The 21,968-nt window shown below is 40.3% G+C and overlaps 1 protein-coding gene across 3 annotated transcripts; it reads left to right on the top strand.

Moving 5' to 3' along the window:
* Window positions 1–808: 808 nt before the first annotated feature.
* On the top strand, window positions 809–18,768 carry LOC132119044 (myotubularin-like). 3 transcript variants are annotated; one of them, XM_059528805.1, is made up of 16 exons: window positions 927–1,005; window positions 5,442–5,447; window positions 5,648–5,724; window positions 10,566–10,638; window positions 11,738–11,832; window positions 13,055–13,165; window positions 13,324–13,425; window positions 13,631–13,714; window positions 13,888–14,037; window positions 14,418–14,603; window positions 15,073–15,258; window positions 15,356–15,559; window positions 15,754–15,846; window positions 16,317–16,430; window positions 17,607–17,783; window positions 18,449–18,768. In XM_059528805.1, exons 1-16 carry the CDS (start codon window positions 927–929, stop codon window positions 18,629–18,631), a joined length of 1,920 nt encoding a protein of 639 aa, XP_059384788.1. In that variant the 3' UTR covers window positions 18,632–18,768. The 3 variants fall into 3 exon arrangements, with proteins under 3 accessions (XP_059384780.1, XP_059384788.1, XP_059384772.1); XM_059528797.1 differs by lacking the exons at window positions 927–1,005; window positions 5,442–5,447; window positions 5,648–5,724 and adding an exon at window positions 809–880; XM_059528789.1 differs by lacking the exons at window positions 927–1,005; window positions 5,442–5,447 and having other exon boundaries at window positions 5,585–5,724.
* The last annotated feature ends 3,200 nt before the right edge of the window (window positions 18,769–21,968 follow it).

Consider the following 21,968-nt stretch of genomic DNA (forward strand, 5'->3'; position numbering starts at 1 on the left):
TTGATAATCCAGACTTTGAAATCCACAAGTAATTCAAAGTAATACAAAAACTCTTTCTTTCTTTCCAGAGTCATAATTTGCACAAGATGCAGTGTGGACAGACTCAAATGAAGTACAGTTAAATGCCATCTGTAAGAAGTGAATGGAATGATTGGTATGACTATGACACTGCAGGGATCAGATTGCACAGACATCAGCTAGACTTTACTGAGCAAGTCTCTTTAGTTTGCACTTTTATGAAAGATGCTACCAGTTTAGAGGCTTAAATGAATACAGACAGCTTATGCAAGAAAACTATTGCATTCATTATTTGTCAAATATTAATGACTGGTAAAAGTAAAGAAAAGATTTGAGAGGAGTAAAATAATTCATCTGTAATTATACGGGATAATAAAAACTCTAGGCATGCACTTTTTTGTGTTTCTCTAAATGATAAACTGGGGAAATGGTGTCTGAAATGGAGGTTGAATACACTATACACTAGAAGTCGTTTGTTATCAGGCAACAATGGAAACAGATGTAGGCCTATCGTTTGTCCAAATTAGCTACACTATTTCTGACCCCATAGTTCCAAGCAATGCTGACACTCAAAATAGAGGAGAGTTTTTTTGTTTTTGTTTTTGTTTTACCGTCAGTAACACTGTGACATGAAATATATGAACAAATAATATTCATGTTATAATAATAATCATGTTTCCAGAACGAGTATCTTATTTCACCCTTCTTATCAAAAATACAACTCCCTAAATTCCTTGCAGTACACGATTTGACAAGTAGCCAATGGACGCCGTGACCGCTGTCACGTGACTGGGGCTGAGCGCTTCCTGCGGCGGTGCAAAACAGACTGGCGATCAGAGGAAAGGAGAATTGCAGTTTCTGGGTAAGTAAAGACATTTGCAAACCCAAGATTGCTCGGGTCGCACGTTATGACTTTTCGGCGAGGGTCTGGTCTTTATTTAGCGCTGCTTGGAGCGGACTCGTGGGTAAATGTTGCACTTGAGAGCTGTGGCAGAGATAGGCCCGAGCTATTTCCTGGTCACAGTCCTGTGCTGGAATACATTCACAGTGTAGCCCAGCTCCCACGAAATCGCGAGAAGTTATAAAAGTGGACTTTTAGACACCTGAGAAGCTTGTTTTGATGTATATGTCGTTATCTGCCATTGTAAATGAATGGAAGTGGATATGTGCGCATTTGGGCCAGATAAAAACTGCTCATTATTTTCCATCACATCATCACATAAGTTAGTGAAAGTGTGTTCCTAACGCTACGTTGCTTTTTCCGTGATTGATTCGTGCATTTAAAGCCTTAGGATGAGAGTTTTTGGAGTATTAGTATTTTGAAGTAAAACTGTCTGTGACAGAGTTGATTTCATTCCTCTCTTTAAAAGTCATTTTCTTCATAGGCAGCAGGAGAAGAAGGCTGTAAATGTGCATCGTCATGTAAGAGCCACAACAGCCCTTTCATCATTTTAAATAATTCTCTCTCTCTCTCTCTTTCTCTCTCTCTCACACACACACGCACACACACAGGTTGGTGCTGTTATCGTTATTGTCTCTGACCACTAATCTCATGTGTCATTCCCTCAGGGGTCTGTTTCAACCTCAGAGCTTCATATTTGCCCCACAGTGACTCAGAAGAGATCTGAGCTTGTGTTTTCAGCATTACAGTTCATGACAGAAGTGTAAATTTAGCCCAAATAGTGATTGCTATGCTGATGTGGTCTGTATGCGGACATATTGCTGAGGTGTTTGGTGAAAAAGCTTGTGGCATGTTTGGGTCATCTTTTCTGTGGCATCTTTTGTATTTTTATTAAATAAAGTTAATTAAACAATTATGATTTAATTTATGTTCATGTAAAACATTTCAGATAAATATGGCTAAGGCTAATTGTCCAAATTATTATAGCATTGCCACAGTATAATCAAAATCAATTTAATCAAGTAAAGATTTGACAGCATTTCTATCCCACAATGCATCACTTGACAAAGATGTTCATTAACTTTCGCAGATGGGGTGTTGTCGTTTATTCACACTATGTTTCATATTTTCATCTCACTTCCACTGTGACACATCTGTGGTAGTTTCTGCAAAAATAGCTGCCTGTCGCACTGTTCTATAATTTCAATTTGAAAACTTGATACGAAGAGTTCAACAACAACAGATGGCCTAGAGCAAACTGATATTTCTGTCTGTTATTGTTTAGTTGTAAACTTGTTTTTGCATTGCAGATTTAAATATTTGTCTGTTTGTATTGCAATTATTATTGCAATAATAGTGGTTATTCATAGATTACACAGTCTATCATTCAAAAGTTTGGGGTCAGTATGAATTTTTCTTTTCTTAGCAAAAAATTAATTGACAGTAAACACAGTTACAATGATGTAAAATTTCGGTTTCATATAATTGCAGGAAATAAAAATAAAGATTAAGAACCTTCAACTGTGAAATAAAAATAAGCACGTTTTCCACAAAAATTTAAGTAAGACTGAAGTAGCCTAATTGCTGATGTAAATTCCACTTTGCCCATCACTGGAATAAATTACATTAACTGATTTCTATTTAAATACATTTTTTACTTTAAATTGTAATGGTATTTTACAATAATTGAATTGGGATCAATTAAATGTAGCCTTGGTGAATATAAGAGACTTCTTTCAGAACAATCTTACCGACCCCAAACTTTTGATGATAGTGTAGATGATTTACAATAATCTTTGAAGCATCTGTTTGAATGAGTGAAAAATCACTTTATACCATTTTTGTTCAGCAAAAGCAAATGTATACATTTGTTACTGTCATAGAGTTACCCATTTTAAAAATGTAGATGTCAGAAATAAATATATTTTTTGCTGAAACTGAAAATGTAGACCGGGACAGGCTACAAAACTGGACTACTAGCCAGGAGAAAAAATGAACAAAAAAACGTTATTGTTGAGCTGAAAGAAAAATGACATGTCTCTTGTGGAGGTGGAAGAAGCAAACCCAGTGATGGCCTCGGCTCCTATAGCACCTTACAACTCCAGTCCTCTGGGGAACAGCTCCAGCCCAAACGTGAGTGCACACATGCTGTAATTGTGCTCTCCTTCTGTCCTTTGACTGTAACAGATTGTTTCTCATTTTCTCCCTTTGCTTTACAAACTACATTATCCTGTAAGTGTGCATTGCTGTTGTATGAGGGTTAGACTTTCGTTTTCTGCATGAATTAATAATACTCTTAACTGGTATCAATAGAGCTGCCCTTTGCTCTGCTTCCTATAGTATTAAACAGCCATATAGATGCTTTAGAAGAGGCATATGCTGCTTATACTTCTTTTATTGACGTCACTTCTTTTACATTTGAGTTATTTTAAACAGCGTTTTTAAGAATTTTTAAAAATAATTTGTCACACGCCAAGACTATATAAGTGAGTTGTTGCAAAAGCAAATGGTGAAAATATATATGATTTCATTTCATTTAGAATTGGGTTAATATAATTATGAATACAGTATAATAAAATAAAAAAAATGTAAAAAAAAAAAAAAAAACTGATGTCCACATTATTTATCTATCATTTATCTTTGTCACGTTTGAATTAAGGACAGGAAGCAGTTGCAAGTAAATGATGTTTATTAGAGAAGTATTGCCAGGCTGGGTGATGCAGGGACCTCGATGGGGGGTGGGGGGGGGGGGGGGGCGGATTAATCGGAGAATGAAATACAGGCTTTATTTTAGATACATGAAAGGCGGGATGAATTCTCCTGTACGCTGGAGGAAGTTTAAGGCGGACTGCCACCGGACTAATGATCTTGGTGACAGTGAACAGGCCAATAAATTTGGGAGCCAGTTTATTAGAGACGGAACGGAGAGGATTGTTCTTGGTAGAAAGCCACACTTTTTGACCCACAACATATACGGGAGGCCTAGACCGGTGGCGGTCGGCTTTAACCTTGGTGCGCGCCCCCACTTGGAGTAGAGTCTCGCGGGCTCTAGTCCAAGTACGGTGACACCTCTGGACAAAGGCGAGAACGGAGGGGACCGCGACTTCGGATTCCAGACTGGGAAAAATTGGTGGCTGGTATCCTACACTACACTCAAACAGAGATAGGCCTGTAGCTGATATTGGTAATGTATTGTGGGCATACTCCACCATTGACAGTTGTTGGCTCCAGGAGGAAGGATTTTTGGAGACCAAACATCACAACACCCTTTCCAAATCTTGGTTGGCTCTCTCGGTTTGACCATTGCTCTGGGGATGAAACCCTGAGGACAGACTTACAGTCGCTCCCAGTAATCTACAAAATTCACGCCAAAATTTTGACACAAATTGGGGTCCTCTGTCGGAGACCACATCTGTCGGGAGGCCATGTAAACGAAAGACGTGATCTACGACGGTCAACGCTGTCTCCTTGGCTGAGGGTAATTTGGGCAAAGGAATAAAGTGGCCCGCCTTTGAGAACCAGTCCACCACGGTCAAAACTACCGTGTTGCCCTGGAAGGGCGGTAATAAAATCTAGTGCGATATGGGACCAGGGTCTCGAAGGGACCGGCAGCGGTTGAAGTAACCCATCAGGGAGTCGATTGGAAGTCTTACCAGTGGCGCAAACTGAGCAAGCCAAAACAAAACTGTGAATGTCGCGATCCATAAGTGGACACCAGAATCGTTGCTTGACCAAAAATTTAGTACGGTTAATTCCTGGAAGACAAGCCACATTAAAGCAATGCCCCCACTGAATGATGTTGGACAGTAATCCCTCTGGCACAAATAATCGATTCGGTGGGCACCCAGGCGGAGGCGTTACCCCTTCTAAGGCCGTCTTGACCTTCGATTCGACCTCCCATGTGAGTGTGGAGACCACTAATGTCTCAGGTAAAATACACTCGGGAGTAGACGGGCATTCGGAACGGTAAAAAATGCGCGACAAAGAATCGGGTTTGATGTTCTTGGAACCCGGGCGGTACGAGAGAGTAAAATCAAAACGTCCAAAAAAAAAGTGCCCACCGAGACTGCCTGGAGTTCAACCTTTTGGCAGTACTAATGTATTCTAAATTCTTGTGGTCGGTCCATACTATAAAAGGTCCATACTATAAAACCCCCGAGCCTTCTAACCAGTGGCACCATTCCTCCAATGCCATCTTGACTGGCAACAATTCTCGGTTACCAATATCATAATTGCATTCGGCAGGGGATAATCAATATGAAAAAAACACGCACGGGTGCATCTTGTCGTCTGAAGGAGAACGTTGGGATAACACCGCACCTACCCCCACCTCTGATGCGTCGACCTCCACCACAAACTGATGTGATGGATCAGGGGTGATTAGGATAGGGGCTGAAACGAAGCAGCTCTTCAGTTTGGCAAACACAGCCTCGGCTGTGTCTGACCACCTGAACGTAGTTTTGGGGGAGGTAAAGGCGGTCAGAGGTGCAGCTAGTTGACTGAGGTTGCAAATAAAATGCAGGTAGAAGTTTGCGAACCCCCAGAAACCTCTGTAGGGCCTTACGGGAATCTGGACTTGGCCACTCTACCACAGCCTTTACCTTCTCGGGGTCCATGCGTATTCCCTCAGTTGACACGATATACCCAAGAAACGGAACGGAAAAAAGAACAAAAAAACGTTATTGTTGAGCTGAAAGAAAAATGACATGTCTCTTGTGGAGGTGGAAGAAGCAAACCCAGTGATGGCCTCGGCTCCTATAGCACCTTACAACTCCAGTCCTCTGGGGAACAGCTCCAGCCCAAACGTGAGTGCACACATGCTGTAATTGTGCTCTCCTTCTGTCCTTTGACTGTAACCGATTGTTTCTCATTTTCTCCCTTTGCTTTACAAACTACATTATCCTGTAAGTGTGCATTGCTGTTGTATGAGGGTTAGACTTTCGTTTTCTGCATGAATTAATAATACTCTTAACTGGTATCAATAGAGCTGCCCTTTGCTCTGCTTCCTATAGTATTAAACAGCCATATAGATGCTTTAGAAGAGGCATATGCTGCTTATACTTCTTTTATTGACGTCACTTCTTTTACATTTGAGTTATTTTAAACAGCGTTTTTAAGAATTTTTAAAAATAATTTGTCACACGCCAAGACTATATAAGTGAGTTGTTGCAAAAGCAAATGGTGAAAATATATATGATTTCATTTCATTTAGAATTGGGTTAATATAATTATGAATACAGTATAATAAAATAAAAAAAATGTAAAAAAATAAAAAAAAAACTGATGTCCACATTATTTATCTATCATTTATCTTTGTCACGTTTGAATTAAGGACAGGAAGCAGTTGCAAGTAAATGATGTTTATTAGAGAAGTATTGCCAGGCTGGGTTGATGGTGGGTGATGCAGGGACCTCGATGGGGGGTGGGGGGGGGCGGATTAATCGGAGAAGGAGAACGTTGGGATAACACCGCACCTACCCCCACCTCCGATGCGTCGACCTCCACCACAAACTGATGTGATGGATCAGGGGTGATTAGGATAGGGGCTGAAACGAAGCAGCTCTTCAGTTTGGCAAACATAGTTTGTTTGAACGTAGTTTTGGGGGAGGTAAAGGCGGTCAGAGGTGCAGCTAGTTGACTGAGGTTGCAAATAAAATGCAGGTAGAAGTTTGCGAACCCCCAGAAACCTCTGTAGGGCCTTACGGGAATCTGGACTTGGCCACTCTACCACAGCCTTTACCTTCTCGGGATCCATGCGTATTCCCTCAGTTGACACGATATACCCAAGAAACGGAACCGACTGTGCATGAAAAGCGCATTTCTCCGCCTTGATAAAAAGCCCATTCTCTAGCAACCTCTGAAGCCCTTGTCGAACGTGCTGCACATGTTCCTGGAGAGAAGAGGAAAAAATCAATATGTCGTCCAGGTAGACATATATGAATTGATCGATCATATCTCGCAGCACGTCGTTGACGAATGCCTGGAAGACCGCTGGGGAGTTGGACAGCCCAAAGGGCATGACCAAGTATTCAAAGTGCCCCCTGGGGGTGTTAAAAGCGGTCTTCCATTCATCCCCTCCCTGATACGGACCAAATGATAAGCATTACGTAAGTCCAATTTCGTGAAGATTGACGCTCCCTGCAACCTCTCAAAGGCTGAAGACATCAACGGCAAAGGGTAAGTATTCTTTACCGTGATGTTGTTCAGTCCCCGGTAATCAATACAAGGTCGCAGCGATCCGTCTTTCTTCCCCACAAAAAAGAACCCCGCCCCCGCTGGAGAAGAGGAAGGGCGGATGAACTTCGAAGCTAGAGAATCAGAAATATATTTCTCCATAGCCTCCCTTTCTGGGACAGAAAGTGAATATAATTTGCCTTTAGGCGGAGACTTACCTGACAGTAAATCTATGGCACAGTCATAGGGACGATGCGGAGGGAGAGAAGCAGCACGAGAGGTACTCCGCGGGCACGTTAGACAAATCCACTGCTTCCTCCTGAAACACAGACATAGAAACAGACGGACAAGCAGACACTAGACAAGACTCATGACACTTGTTACTTCAGGCCAGGATGGAATGCAATTGCCAGTCTATTTTGGGGTTGTGACGGAGGAGCCAGGGATGGCCAAGTACTATGGGTGCAAGGGGAGAGTCAAGGATGTAGAATGAGATGATTTCTGAGTGGTTGCCTGATGTGATGAGGGTAATGTTTTCAGTGATGTGTGAGATGACCGGCAGTCTCTGTCCATTGAGGGCGTGAACCGTGATCTGGTGAGTGAGGGGTCTGAGGGGAATTTGAAGTCTGCGTGCGAGTGCATAGTTCATGAAATTACCTTCATCCCCGGAGTCCAGAAGTGCTTGACAGTTGTGAAGTCGTGCTGACCATCTTAGTCTTACCGGGAGGAGCGTAGATGATGATGAGGTCTTCTCACCCGATAGTAGCCTCATACTTACTTCTGGGCTTGGTCTTTTAACGGACAGATGTAGGCGTGATGACCGGTCCCCCTGCAGTAGAGGCACAGACCCAGGGACCTCCGCCTCTCCTTCTCCTCCCGGGAAAGCCGAGCTCGCCCTACCTGCATAGGCTCGTGATCATAGGAGGGGCTGGCTGCGTCCCTGCCACTGACTCAAACATCCGTATGGGCTCTCGGTGTGGGATTGGGTAGGTTACGTCGTTCTACTCGCGTTAGTCGTGCATCTACCCTCAGTGCCAGCTCAATGAGCCCATTGAGTGAGGTCGGAAGGTCCAGGGCGTAGATCTCCCTCTGGACGCGGTCAGCCAGCCCATTCAGGAACATGTCCCACTGCGCCTCCTCGTTCCATTGACACTCCACCGCCAGGGTGCGGAACTCGATAGACAAGTCTGAAACTGAACTCTCTCCTTGATGTAATTCGGCTAGCTTCCTAGCCGCCTCTCTCCCGGCAACGGCTCGATCAAAGACCCGCTTCATCTCAGCGGAGAGTGTCTGGATCGAGGCGCAGCATGGATCTTGATTCTCCCACACCGCCGTTCCCCATAATGCCGCCCTCCCAGTGAGCAGTGTCAATACGAACGCCACCTTGGCTTGTTCGTTGGAGAAGTTCCTGGGTTGAAGAGAGAAGTGCATATCGCATCGTGTTAAGAAAGCTCTACAGAAATTTGGCTCACCCGAGTAGGTTTCCGGAATAGGAAGGCGTGGTTCCGGCTGGGAGGGGGTCTCCGATGGTGTGGGAGGAACAGGCGGTGTGAGTGGCGCAGTGGGTGCTCGCAGAAGCTGTAATTGCTGGGTGAGCTCAGACACCTGCGCCACCAAAACCTGAACAGCGCGACCAGTGTGGTTAAGATTCCGTTCCTGGGAGTCCATCCTTCGAGCACTGGCGCTGAGGAACTCTTCCAACGCCGATGATGGGTTACTCGCTGCTTCCATGTGTGGTCAGATCGTTCTGTCACGTTCGAATTAAGGACAGGAAGCAGTTGCAAGTAAATTATGTTTATTAGAGAAGTATTGCCAGGCTGGGTTGATGGTGGGTGACGCAGGGACCTCGATGGCAGCACAGACTGGTGAGGAGGTGATTGAGTGCGCAGGTGGGTGATGGTGAGGGATCCGTATGATGACTGATAATTCCAATAGCGACCGAACAGGAACAAGACACAGACATAGCTGAGCAGATGGAACACAGACAAGAATCACGGAGGACCTCAAACAACGATCCGACAAACAAGAGACGAAAGACAGGGCATTAAGTAGGCTGGTGGAATGAGCTGCAGCTGCCTGATCAGCGGTAACACCCACATGAAACAATCAACATGACGTAACATGAGATGAGCAGGAAACGGTGCATTCATGAACCGTGACACTTTATGACTTATTTTAAGACCAAAATGTGTACTCAGACCAGCTTAGCTATTCAGTACATTTATAGAGTGATTAATAATATGCTTGCATATTGCATGTTGCTAAATGTTTGAAAACAGAGTAATTCAAATGGGAACTTGTCTTAGTGGTTAAAGCGAAATAGGTTGTTTCCTTTAAAAGCAGAGCGCCCCTCCCTAGATAAACACATGCATATGCAGTGTGTGTCTTGGCACATGTAACCTCTCTGGGCAGAGGGGATTCCAGGCAGACAGGGAGCTGGCACATCGCTAGCTCTTGAGCCAGGAGACTGCTGTTCCATACATATGTTAGTGGAGCTCTTACACCTGGCAGGTGATAGGCAGCAAAACCTGAGTCTCCGTTTCTCCAGGGTCCCCAAGGACAGCTAAAGAGATTTTGTACAGAGAGCCGTCCATCTGTCTCTGTGATTGCCTCAGTTTGTCTCTTTTATCTCAGTCAGTCTCCTTTCTTTCTTTCTTTCTTTCTTTCTTTCTTTTACCTATCGTAGCTTAATATGCAATAACGACTATAAGCCATTTGGGCATGATTTCCCAGATGGCTGTGAACAAAAGTGCAGAAAATGCACACTGTACCTTTAAGATGTCTTTAACGTTGTCTCTTTTAATCCTCTTACTAGTTGGCTGTTTTTTATTCTCCCCCTTCCTCATCTGTCCTCTTCTGTTTACCCAACTACCTCTTATTTGTGTGAACCAGGTTAGTTTCCCTGCTAGGATCACTGTGTGTGTGTGTGTGTGTGTGTGTGTGTGTGTTTGGCTACTCCATTTGTCATCTCAAGAACACAGGATAGACTATTACCCAGAACCCCTTGCTTCACTCTGCCCACAGGGTTGCGACGTGCAAAACATTGAACAGCAGCAAAAAGCCAACAGAATAAACGACTACATGCAGCAAATGACACTCTTAGCTCGCATTCCAGTTCACTAACCTTCAACTGGCAGCAGGAAAATAGCCCAGGGAAAGACAATCTGGATCCCTGATCACATACACACACACACACACACACACACACATAGAGCATCAGACTGGAGCTCCCAGCCAGTGGATTAAGGAAGAGAACAGTCTCCTCTTACTCTTTATTTTCCTCTCTTCACTACTTCCTCTTCCATTCCTGTCACTCTCAGGTTTTTTCCCAGTGTTTTTCTTTTCCTCTGATCAGATGCCACTGAGTACAATCATGTCTGGTTTAGAACTGTAGTGTATTAATGTTGTGAGTAGTTGTGTGCATGTGAGGGATGTGCCCATGTCAACTCGATGTTCTTGCATGTTTTGACAGGCGTCCAGAGAAAGCCTGAAGATGGAGCCGCTGGCAGATGTTGCCATGCTGCCGGGAGAAGAGAGAGTGATCGGTGAGTGAGAGCATGTGTGTGCTTTTATGCTCTTAAATCAATAAGAATTAGTCTGATATTTCCATAAGAATTTTGGTCATACTTGTATATTTTAAAATGCATATTAATATTGACAATTTGTAATGTTCAAATGACATGCTAGTCGTAAAACTGTTAATTCAAGATCGCCTTGGGACTTATGAAACTTATGAAATATATTTTATTTTCTCCCAGATTCCATTTCTTTTATTTCTTTCTGGATTCAGTTCTAATTTTTCTGGACTCAAATTAAATTTTAGTAATCAAAAATGATGTCTAATTAATTCAATTATGAAACCTATACAGTTTAACAAATGTATTAAAAAAATAACATAAGTATAATGGAATACGTAATTTTATTAATAGTAGTAATTTTAGAAAACTGTATGTGCTATTTCTCTCCTAAAGTTATTGATGTAAATTAATTCAAGACGCATATGCTAGTTGAGCATACAGATTGTGTGCAGTTAGAAAAATCAGGCTGCATGCATACAGTACATGCTTACGGTGCATGAGAATATTATGAAATTTGTCATGTTCACTGTGCACATTACCTTAGCATAGCACCTAAAATGCTTAATAAAGCACCTAAGTCAAGAGAGTTAAGTCAGTGTTGCACGCTAATCATTGAAAACCAACCCAGTATTTAAACAGATTTAACCTTAAAATCATGGGGAATGCCATTGTTCATTTATGCGCCATCCATTTTTTTTACGATTTCTGGCAAGCCAACATATAGGCAAGGATGCAGTATTACACAGTTGTATTTAATAATAATAGATAATAATGAATAATAGAGGGCTATCAAAATAAAGTACCTGGCAGGTCACGTGATCTCAAAATGGCATCCTCTGTGAGGGGGGACCACTCTTTTGTTATGTACAGTAGTTTTGTCTTGAACACTGATATGACTGGAGTCTTCATTAAATGTGAGTGTACGATGTTTTAACAAAACATTTTATTTGTCAAAACTTACTTTAATGCACCTTTAATTGTTTCACACAGGCATGTTAAGATGGACTTTATGGGATTATTAAATGTTGAGCTTTATTTGTATTTCCTACTCTCTTTTACTCCTCAGATAAAGACATCATCTACATCTGCCCTTTTAATGCTGCAGTCAAAGGAAAGGTGTTCATCACCAACTACAGACTCTACTTCAAGAACACTGACTCCGTAAGAGAAACTTTCATTTTCATTTCCCAAAATTGCAACGCATAGTTCTCTACGTGTTCAGGCACAGTCATTCTGAGGCCATGTCAGGTGCTCCTTTAAAACTAGCTCATCCATTTCCTTCTGTCTTTCAGTCTTTCCTTCTCAAAAAGGCTTGTTTCCGCATTCTTTATTTTGGATAAATTTATCGGCTACCTTTAGTTATAGCACACATCTTTTCGTCTGTATTAAAAAAGAAGAATATGAAAGGACAGGAAGAAGGAGGGATTTTGTATCACATCATATCAGAGAAAGGCTTTCATCTTGTTTCTGGCTCTGTCCTTGGTTGGCCCATGGTAGCGGACACCCGTGGCCCTGTTTTGTGGATGTTTTGACCGTTGCTGGGGTCTGTTGCCATGATCTGTCAGCCTGGCAAAGTGGCAAAAAAAAAAAATCATTGATACAGTAATGCAAACTGTTTTGAAATCTTGTTTTTTATTGAAGATCTAGTTGTGTCACACAAATATGTTAGTGGACTGGTTAGATGGAACCAAAGACCTATTAAACACACTTTATTTGAAATGCTTTAGCACATATTTAATATAATTGCAAGGAACTGAAAGTGTCACTTCTGAGGTGTTTATAATACATACTATATATACAGTACTGTGAAAGTCTTTGGCCACTAGTATTTTCACCAAAAAAAAAATGGTTTTAAGTCAGTTATTTCTATATTTTGCTGTAGTGTGTCAGTGGGTAATATCAGTTTACATTTCCAAGCATTATTTTTGCCATTAATTGTAATAATCCAGTGGGATTTTTGTTTGTACAAGGAGTCTGACCACAGCCAGTGCTGCACACAGAGATCTGATCTCATCATCCTCAGTCTGTCTGGAATAACATGAAGAAACAGAACAAACGGAGACAGACTCAATCCAGAAGAACTGTGGCAATGTATCCAAGATGCTTCAAGAAACCTGCAAAGCTACCTGAAAAACAATGCGCAAGTGCACCTAGGACAAAAGCTTTTGTTAACGCATAGTGTGGTCACACTATTTTTACACAAGTACCTAAAACTTTGCACAGTATTGAAGCTTTGCAGGTTTCTTGAAGCATCTTGGATAAGCAAAACATAAAAATAACTGATTTTTTTAACTGAACCATTTTTTGTTAGTGAAAATACTAGTGGCCTAAGACTTTTACACAGTACTGTATGTGTAAGATTGTTGTCACTTTCTGTCTAAAGGAGTCGCCAGTTACCCTGGATGTGCCATTAGGTGTAATAAGCCGTGTAGAGAAGATGGGCGGAGCCTCCAGTCGAGGAGAGAACTCCTATGGACTTGAAATCACCTGCAAGGTATCACTCACACAAAGCTTCTGCTTTAATTGTAAACATCTATAGTATGAATATTTGATAGGTTAGAGCAGAGCAGAGCTAGCATCTTCTTTTTGAAAGTCTGACATTCTCAAATCATTGTGTGTGTGTGTGTGTGTGTGTGTGTGTGTGTGTGTCAGGACATGAGGAACCTGCGATTTGCTCTGAAGCAAGAAGGCCACAGTCGAAGAGACATCTTCGAGATTATTTTCAAATATGCTTTCCCACTGTCTCATGGAATGGTTAGTGTTTGATGTTTAACTTTATTCTCAAATGCTAATTTTTAGATTCATTCAGAAATGATTTAAAACTTCTGTGAATTTTATGCGTTGCGATTAGGTGTTGTTTCAACAATTCAGCATTTCACAACTGGCTTTCATCAGTATCAGAATGCATGAAATACTTGTTTAACTCACTCTCTCACTTTTCTTTCTTTGACTTTTACAGCAACTCTTTGCATTTCTGAGTCAGGAGAAGTACGAGGAGAATGGCTGGAACGTTTATGAGGCCATGGAAGAGTACAGGAGGCAGGTGAGGACCAGATGCCAGGACTTGTGCTAGTGTAGAAACAGCCGTGCTGCCCTCGTTCAACTTTCTCACACTCATCATTGCAAATATAATATAATTCGAATGTAATGGCATACAATACTGCACAGTGTTCTTTTACTAAAGATTGTGTGTTGTGTTTCTGTTCTGGTTGTCAGGGTCTACCCAATAGTGAGTGGAGGGTCACTTTCATCAATAAGAACTACGAGCTGTGTGACACCTATCCTACAATTCTTGTTGTTCCATACAAGGCCACAGAGGAAGATCTTAAAAGAGTCGCTACCTTCCGCTCCCGCTGCCGCATCCCGGTGAGCTCTTTTACAGATGACCAGTGTGAAAGGCCAGAATCACCATGGGCTTTTTGTTGGAAGGTTACATTCAAGCTTTTGCTGTGTAACGCAGGCTGTTCAATGGAAATGTTTGGAGAATGTCAATTTCAGTTTTTGCACATATATAAGAAAGCAATGCTTTTCAGATTTATCTAACAGTATATTTACTTTCACATATTTACTGTGATATGTGGTTGGATGTTTATATCTCTGTATGAGGATAATGACAGACATGCATTATTATTAAAATTGTGTCCAATGCAGATAGCAATTCAACAAGGGTTTTTTTTATTTTATTTTTTTAATGTTTGTTGATGACTTCACCTTCTGTAATGATGATGTGTTTCCTTCCCCATCAGGTGTTGTCATGGTTCCATAAAGAGAACCATGCTGTGATCACGCGGTGTAGCCAGCCATTGGTGGGAATGAGCGGCAAGCGCAACAAAGATGATGAACGTTATTTGGACCTAATCCGCGAAGCCAATGGTACCACCAAACTCACCATCTATGACGCCAGGCCTAATGTCAATGCAGTGGCAAACAAGGTAAGATTCCAGAGGGTTACTAATAAGTGGAGATTATTGGCAGGTTTGAGAGATTCAAATTAATTTCCAAGAAGTTCTTGAATATGAAAACCCTTTTTGTTTAGCTCAAATTTAACTTATGGCCTTATCCACTGGAGGTATGGTCTGCTTTCTGTTTTTCAGTCAGTCTTGGATTCTTGGTTTGTATTAGACAAACAAAACGGTTTGCTTTCGCATAAGTATGTTTTAAAACGAATTAAAAGCAAAACCAACCACAATGTGGACCCAGAAGTGGAACATAGTGGTGCTTGAAAGCCACGCCACACTGAACACCGCTGACGGTGCATTTTCAAATGGTGTAATTGATCCAATATTTTTTCTTGCACAATGTATTTAGGTACATGGAGTGTGAAAGCAAGATTGCAGATGCAGAATTTCTCTGCATGATCACACATCTTAACCTGTACACTTCTCACCTCTTACCCTCCAGGCCACAGGAGGGGGTTATGAGGGTGACGATGCATATCAGAACGCCGAGCTGGTCTTTCTGGACATCCATAATATCCATGTCATGAGGGAGTCACTGAAGAAGTTAAAGGACATTGTCTACCCCAATGTGGAGGAGTCTCATTGGCTCTCCAGCCTGGAGTCCACCCACTGGCTAGAGCATATTAAGGTTTTTATTTTTTATATTTTTTTTAATGCTGACCAATATATATATATATTATAAAACTCAACATGCTCTAATGTAAATAGCTTCCTTCTTGCTCTAGCTGGTGCTATCAGGGGCCATTCAGGTGGCTGATAAAGTGTCTTCTGGGAGCTCTGTGGTGGTGCACTGCAGTGACGGCTGGGACCGCACGGCTCAGCTCACCTCTCTGTCCATGCTGATGCTGGATTCATACTACAGGACTCTCAGGGGCTTCCAGGTGCTGCTGGAGAAGGAATGGATCAGCTTCGGACACAAGTTCGCTTCAGTGAGTTTACAAAGTCTTGCATCTGTTAAACCACACGTGTAGTGATGGACTTTGAGTTCTGTCAGCCATGTTAGAAGTTGATTATAGAGCTGCTAGAGAATAAATAAGTGCTTTTGTGTAAACAAAAAAAATATATATATTTTTTTTTATTAACGTTATACTCTGTGTATATGTGTGTTTGTGTGTGTGTGTAGAGAATCGGCCATGGAGACAAAAACCATGCAGATCAGGACAGGTCACCTATCTTCGTGCAGTTTATTGACTGCGTGTGGCAAATGACTAAACAGGTATGGATCTAATTGTCTTGACGTGAACTATCATGCTGCTCCAGACCTGCATGGCTTTCTTGGTTTCACTGCTGTTCGGTCATTGTGGATGCTGATATGTGGCATATTTAAATATATGTAACCTTGAGAGAGATTTGAGTAAGAAACCACTTAACAAAGCAAGCTCTGTGTGTTATCTGGACTCTTAAAAATAAGGGAACTTTACGATGCCATAGAAGAACCTTTTTTGTCTAAATGGTTCCATAAAGAACCTTCAGCATCTGAAGAACCTTTTTGTTTCACATCATTGTCTACTTTTATAACACAGAAAACAGCATCTCAAATGTCTCTTGCAAAAGAAACCAGATCATACAGACTTGGAATGCATTTTCTTAATGTGTTTTGTAAAATGATTTTATCCAGCTAATTAGAGTTGAATGCGTTAATGCAAGTAAATCTCTCTAACTTCTATCTCTCTCCCACATCTGCAGTTCCCAACAGCGTTTGAGTTTAATGAACGTCTCCTGGTGGTAATCTTGGATCACCTGTACAGCTGCCGCTTTGGCACTTTCCTCTACAACTGTGAGAGTGCCCGTGAAAGCAATGTAAGAAACAACAAACACACACACATCACAAACGATTGGTGTGTCAGTGATATTAAACCACATTAATATGCAAACCTTCAATGTCCTTCCTACCCTGAATATCTGTTAAGTTTAATATTTAATAATGCAATCCATAATATTTGTAACTGATTTTGCATAGAGCGGCTAAAGGGTGGCCTTACAGATACTTCCAGATTAATAGATTTGAGTGATGAATATGAATTAAGAAGGTCTTAATATTTTTTCACTCTGTTATGGTTTTTTAAAATCCTTTATTTATTTGCTGGTTTGGCTAGATTTTAGATCTCTCAGATTATAAATGTGCTCTTACGTTTGGACCTCACTGTATTTGAATTAATAATTATTACGTGCATTGTGGAAACAGGCTGGATTTATTCAAATGTTCTCCACTCTACCTTTCTTTAACTTGATCACGCCTTTGTCTCTGAATCTCTGAAATCCAATTTTCTTCACTGCTTATTGGAGGCCACTTGTCATCAGTGAGATATATTGGCCATTGCTTGCTTTCTCTCACAGGCACACATTGCTTTTTATTTCTCTTTGCGCTCATTGTGTGAAGTAGAGCATGAGTAAAAGGGATGCTTCAATGACTCTCAGTCAGAGTAGAATGCACTTTGGGGAGATGAAACATTCATTCTGGTGGCCCTCTAGAGCTGTCCACCGCAAAAACAATGTTAGGGAACACAGTTCCACTTCACATCTATTGCTAACCAAAGGATTCAACACCCTTAGCTGCTGTATTACCAATTTATTCAACAGCTTAACAGCTGATTCTGTATTACCAATTAAATAACCTGTACTTTAGTTCAAAAGAATGATTTCTGAAGGATCATGTGACCCTGAAGACTGAAGTAACGGCTGCTGAAAATTCAGCTTTCCCATCACAGGAATGAATAGCATTTTAAAATATATGATCATAGAAAACAGTTCTTTTAAATTGTAATAATATTTCACAACGTGACAATTTAATGCAGCCTTGGTGAGCAAAAGAGACAAGTCTTACTTATTCAAAATTTTTGACTGGTAGTGTAAACTGCTTTCGTTTTCTTGAACATAGAATAATACTAAAGATTCATTTTAAATAATGGAGCAATGTTTATTCAAAATGCTAACTTTCTGATTCTTCTATTCTTCCCCTGTTGTTTTATTCACTAGAACGTTCGGGTGAAGACTGTGTCGCTGTGGTCTTTTGTCAGTAGTGACACGTCTTTCTATGTAAACCCCTTCTACACACCAGAGTCCAGTCGCGTGCTTTACCCTGTAGCCAGCATGCGCCACCTAGAGCTTTGGGTGACTTATTACATTAGGTGGAACCCTCGCATACAACAACAGGTATCAACATACATTCACAATCAGGTCTCTATAGCATTTTGTATGGTGGTAAGCATTATTTAAGCTGACTTTTTATGGTATATACAAACTGATCTTTGAAGGGGGGAAATGCATGTGCATCTTTTTTTGTAGTGGGTGTTTTTGCCTCTGGGTGGGATTGTGTGTGTGTGTGTGTGTGTGTGTGTGTGTGTGTGTGTCTGCACACCCGATTCAGCGGTGCAGAAAATCCTCTCTCTCCATTTTAATTATGTCCTGACTGGCACTGCAGTGAACTGTCACTCAGAATGTCCTTATCACCACACACACACACACACACACGCATTCTGTTACAGAGGTTTTGCAGGAGCTGCTCCAGCATTGGCATAAAGAAGCGTTTTGCCACATTAGTCATAACAAAGATTAATGCTGTTTACCATTTACATATTAAATGCCACCAGACAAAAGACCAGAAAAAAAAAACATTCAAATGTAATATGTACAGGCCATAGTGCCATGTTTCGAATATTAAACTGGACATTTTTATTATGATTATCCAGTTAACCATAGATTAATAAAAAAAAAAGCTAGTATTCCAGCATCTTATTGTTTTTGCTGCCCTCTGGTGGCTATTTGACACATTTGTCACTTCACATGTGTGCATGTTTGTGTGTATTTGTGCATATCAGCAACAGAGTCCAGTGGAGCAGCGCTATAAGGAGCTACTGGTGTTGAGGGATCAGTACCTGAAGAAACTAGAGGAACTGCAGCTCTCAGACTCCGCCCCCTCCCCCACCCACTTGACAAACAGCTCCACCCCCAACGCTGCCACGCCCAATCAGCACATCACACACTTACAGACACCGTTTTGATCCCACTCAATAACTGTTACAGACGATGGACAATTGTACATAGCAATAGTGATAATTATGGTAACACAATAAGTAGTGATGTCGACGATAACAAGTAAAAAAACAATTATGCAGTAAACCGCAGTACGCAAAAAAAACGTTAAGCGAAAAGAGAAGCCTTAAAGTGACAGCGCTGTTGTTGTTTTTTTCACATCGCAAATCACGGATGAAAGTGAGTCAGATTATGTGTGGGTATCCCAGACGCCACTTGGATACGGTTTGGAACAGTCACGTGACGATTGAAAGCAATGGAATCGGATGGACGTATGTGGATTATGTATTGCGTTACAAGTGATATTAGGGTTCTAAAGTGTCTAGATCTGAGTGAAGAACATTTTTGAATATTGAGCACCAGTAAGATGCCATCCAAATGGTGTTCAGAGAGTGCTGGTCTTGTAAACTATAGTCAGTGTGGTGTCCAGTCAATCCAAGCAGGGTCCTCAAACTTTGGTAGAGCAATCGTTTCATTAGTATACTAGATTTAACTGCTTCACAAACTCAAATGGCTGACCTCAAAAGCTAAAGCAAGCAAATATGTTGTCTAAATGTCTTACTTTTTCCACCATAAGTGTCATTCGCTGCTCAGGTGAGTGTATGATATGGTAGGAAAATGTTCTGAAGCGATTAATATTAGCTTGTTGAACAGAACCATGTTTTTTTTTTTTAAGTGTGCGACGTGGATACCTTTTTGGTGCCTTTACTCATGTCTGAGGTTTTCAGGTGTATATTTTATAGCGAGACGTTGTTGTTTTTTTAGATAGAGTGATTTCCATTCACTGTGCGTTTGAGCAACAGGTTTCTTCTCCTGCTGAGTTCTGGAGTTGAACAGTTTGAAGTCCTACATGCTAGTGGCTTTACCCCATAAAATGACGTGCAGTTGCCACGGAAAGCAAATATTTAGTTTCTGATGGAGGAACTGAGAGTATTGCTCCCAACGAGCCGTAGCATGGTCTGCAAAGTCTTTTGGGTAGGACGGAGTGGCTGGGATATGTTTGAGCTGTCCCAAATTCAGCCTTTTCCTGAGGAAGAGAGCGGTGACTGACTGAGGAGGGCTTCATCGAGTCCTTGCTCACGCTGCCTCGGAAAACTGAACTTCTAAAGACTTTGACCTCAATGAGGATATGCGTTTAAACCATAGTGTGTGAAGAAGACAAACAAGTCCAATAAACAAACAAACCATTTGCGGTTGGTTGTTTTTAGGGGGGAAAAAGGACAGAAATCTATTTTTGGTTTTGTACAAGTACCAGAACTATGTAATTACCTCAAACAAAAACCTATTTTACTGTTGAAAGCTCTATTGTTGTAAAATATAATTATTTTATTCAGTGTAAAATTTGACAGTTTTATAAAAAGGAAAGTAATTAGAAAAAAACTGTTTTGGTTGGTTTTGGTAATTGTAGGTCATTTGTTGGACATCCTCTTACATGTATAATTACTTTTTTTATTGGGCATTTAGGTTTTGCTTTGTAACATTTTAAAGATCTGAAAACTATCTGATTCTGTAGGGAATTCTTTTGTTCTCAATCCCATCGCATGAGATTGAGTGAAGGAAAGCTGCACTCTTGATTTTTTTTTTTCTGACATTATTTTAAGTTAGACATAATAGTTTAGAGGGATCTCTTTGTGTTTTGTATTCCCACATGTATCCTTTATTTGTTGGCCAGCTATTTGTTCTGTACATAATGCTGATTAAATTAATTTAAAGAGTTCACATGGAAAAGACTGTATGCTCATTATTCCAGGCATTCTGATTGTATGACAGAAGGGTTACTTCCATTACGGTTATGTGCAGCGTTTATAGCATATAAACCTCCCAGTGCAATCTGTCTAGAGCGACTAATCTCCTTTAATCCTGAGACCCTGCATCCTCATATGAGGACATTATATTTCAGTGAATTTCTCTGAGACTATACATGCCACAGATTTAAGTCTTAAGCACACTCAGGGCTTTTCAGAGATACTAAATGATTGGATGTTTCACCATGACCACTCCCTCTCCTTGGTCTTCAAAAACATCTGATATTAATTTAGTGATGCTCTTATAGAAATATGATCTCATTTTGTAATTATAATTTAAATCTGACAAATTTTTTAACTGTTTCATAAATCAACTTCTCAGGAAAATGTTATGTGGTTTCAAATCAAAATATGACTTTCTGTTACGAAACATTGATTTCATACATGTCCTAATATGAGGACACCAGACTTAAAAGCATGTTTATTATGCATTTTGGGACACGCCACACATGGATAGGGAAATAATTTTTTTTATATTTAAATTTCAATATTCCTATGAAGTATAACATATTATTATGAAAATCTTGTCCATTATTACACTTATTTTTTCATTACGTTGCCCCACATTAATATGCAAATTAGATTGTTTATAGATGCATTATATATGAGGACCTGTTTATGGCCATTTTACACACAATTATAATAAAGAAAAAGGGTATATCAAATTCTGTTATAACATAGTTGAGAATCATCTTTTATACAAAGTTTGGTGAAAGAAAATCCTGAAAACTAAAAATGTATTGGTGATTTACATTTTTATTTATTTTTTTGCCTCTGCATGTTCATTCATGTCTTTTTATATATTTATTATTCAGGTCCCGTGTCCTCTAGTAGCATAACTTATGAATGAAATATATTTTTTATTATTATTAGGCCTATTATTATAAAAAAAAAATGTATGCTCTGAACAATGTAATGACATGATAAAAACAATTTTCTTCCATAAAAGTTTTGACTGCAATGAAAATGCATACTCTAAAAACTAAAATGTATATACTATCACAGTACGGTAGTATGAAAGCCACACTTATAGAGATGATTTCCAGACATTTTAATAAGCACAAGCCGAACCTAAAAGCAAACCGTTATATATTAGTTTCCGTAATTATATTAATGAGGGATATCTTATTGAAAATCAAAAAATGTCAAAAAAAAAAAAAGTCAAACATACAGTATCCTAAAATCCGATAGGTATAGTGAGATGTTACTATTTAAAATAACCTTTTTTTAATGTATTTTGATGTAGTTCAGATTTTTCGCCAGCCGCAGTCTTCAGTGTCACATGATCCTTTAGAAACCATTTTATTATGCTGATTTCATGCTCAAACCATTTTGTATAATTATTAATATTGAAAACAGTTCTGCTGCTTGCTTTTGTGTGTGGAATCTGATACAACTGTTTTCAGTATTCTTTGTTACATAGGGATTTCAAAAGATCAACGTCGGTTTAAAATACATAAAGTCTTCCGAATGTTTATGTTTAAACGTAATTTCTGGTGGG

Source organism: Carassius carassius, chromosome 3 (genome assembly GCF_963082965.1).
Source record: "Carassius carassius chromosome 3, fCarCar2.1, whole genome shotgun sequence".
NCBI lineage: Eukaryota > Metazoa > Chordata > Actinopteri > Cypriniformes > Cyprinidae > Carassius > Carassius carassius.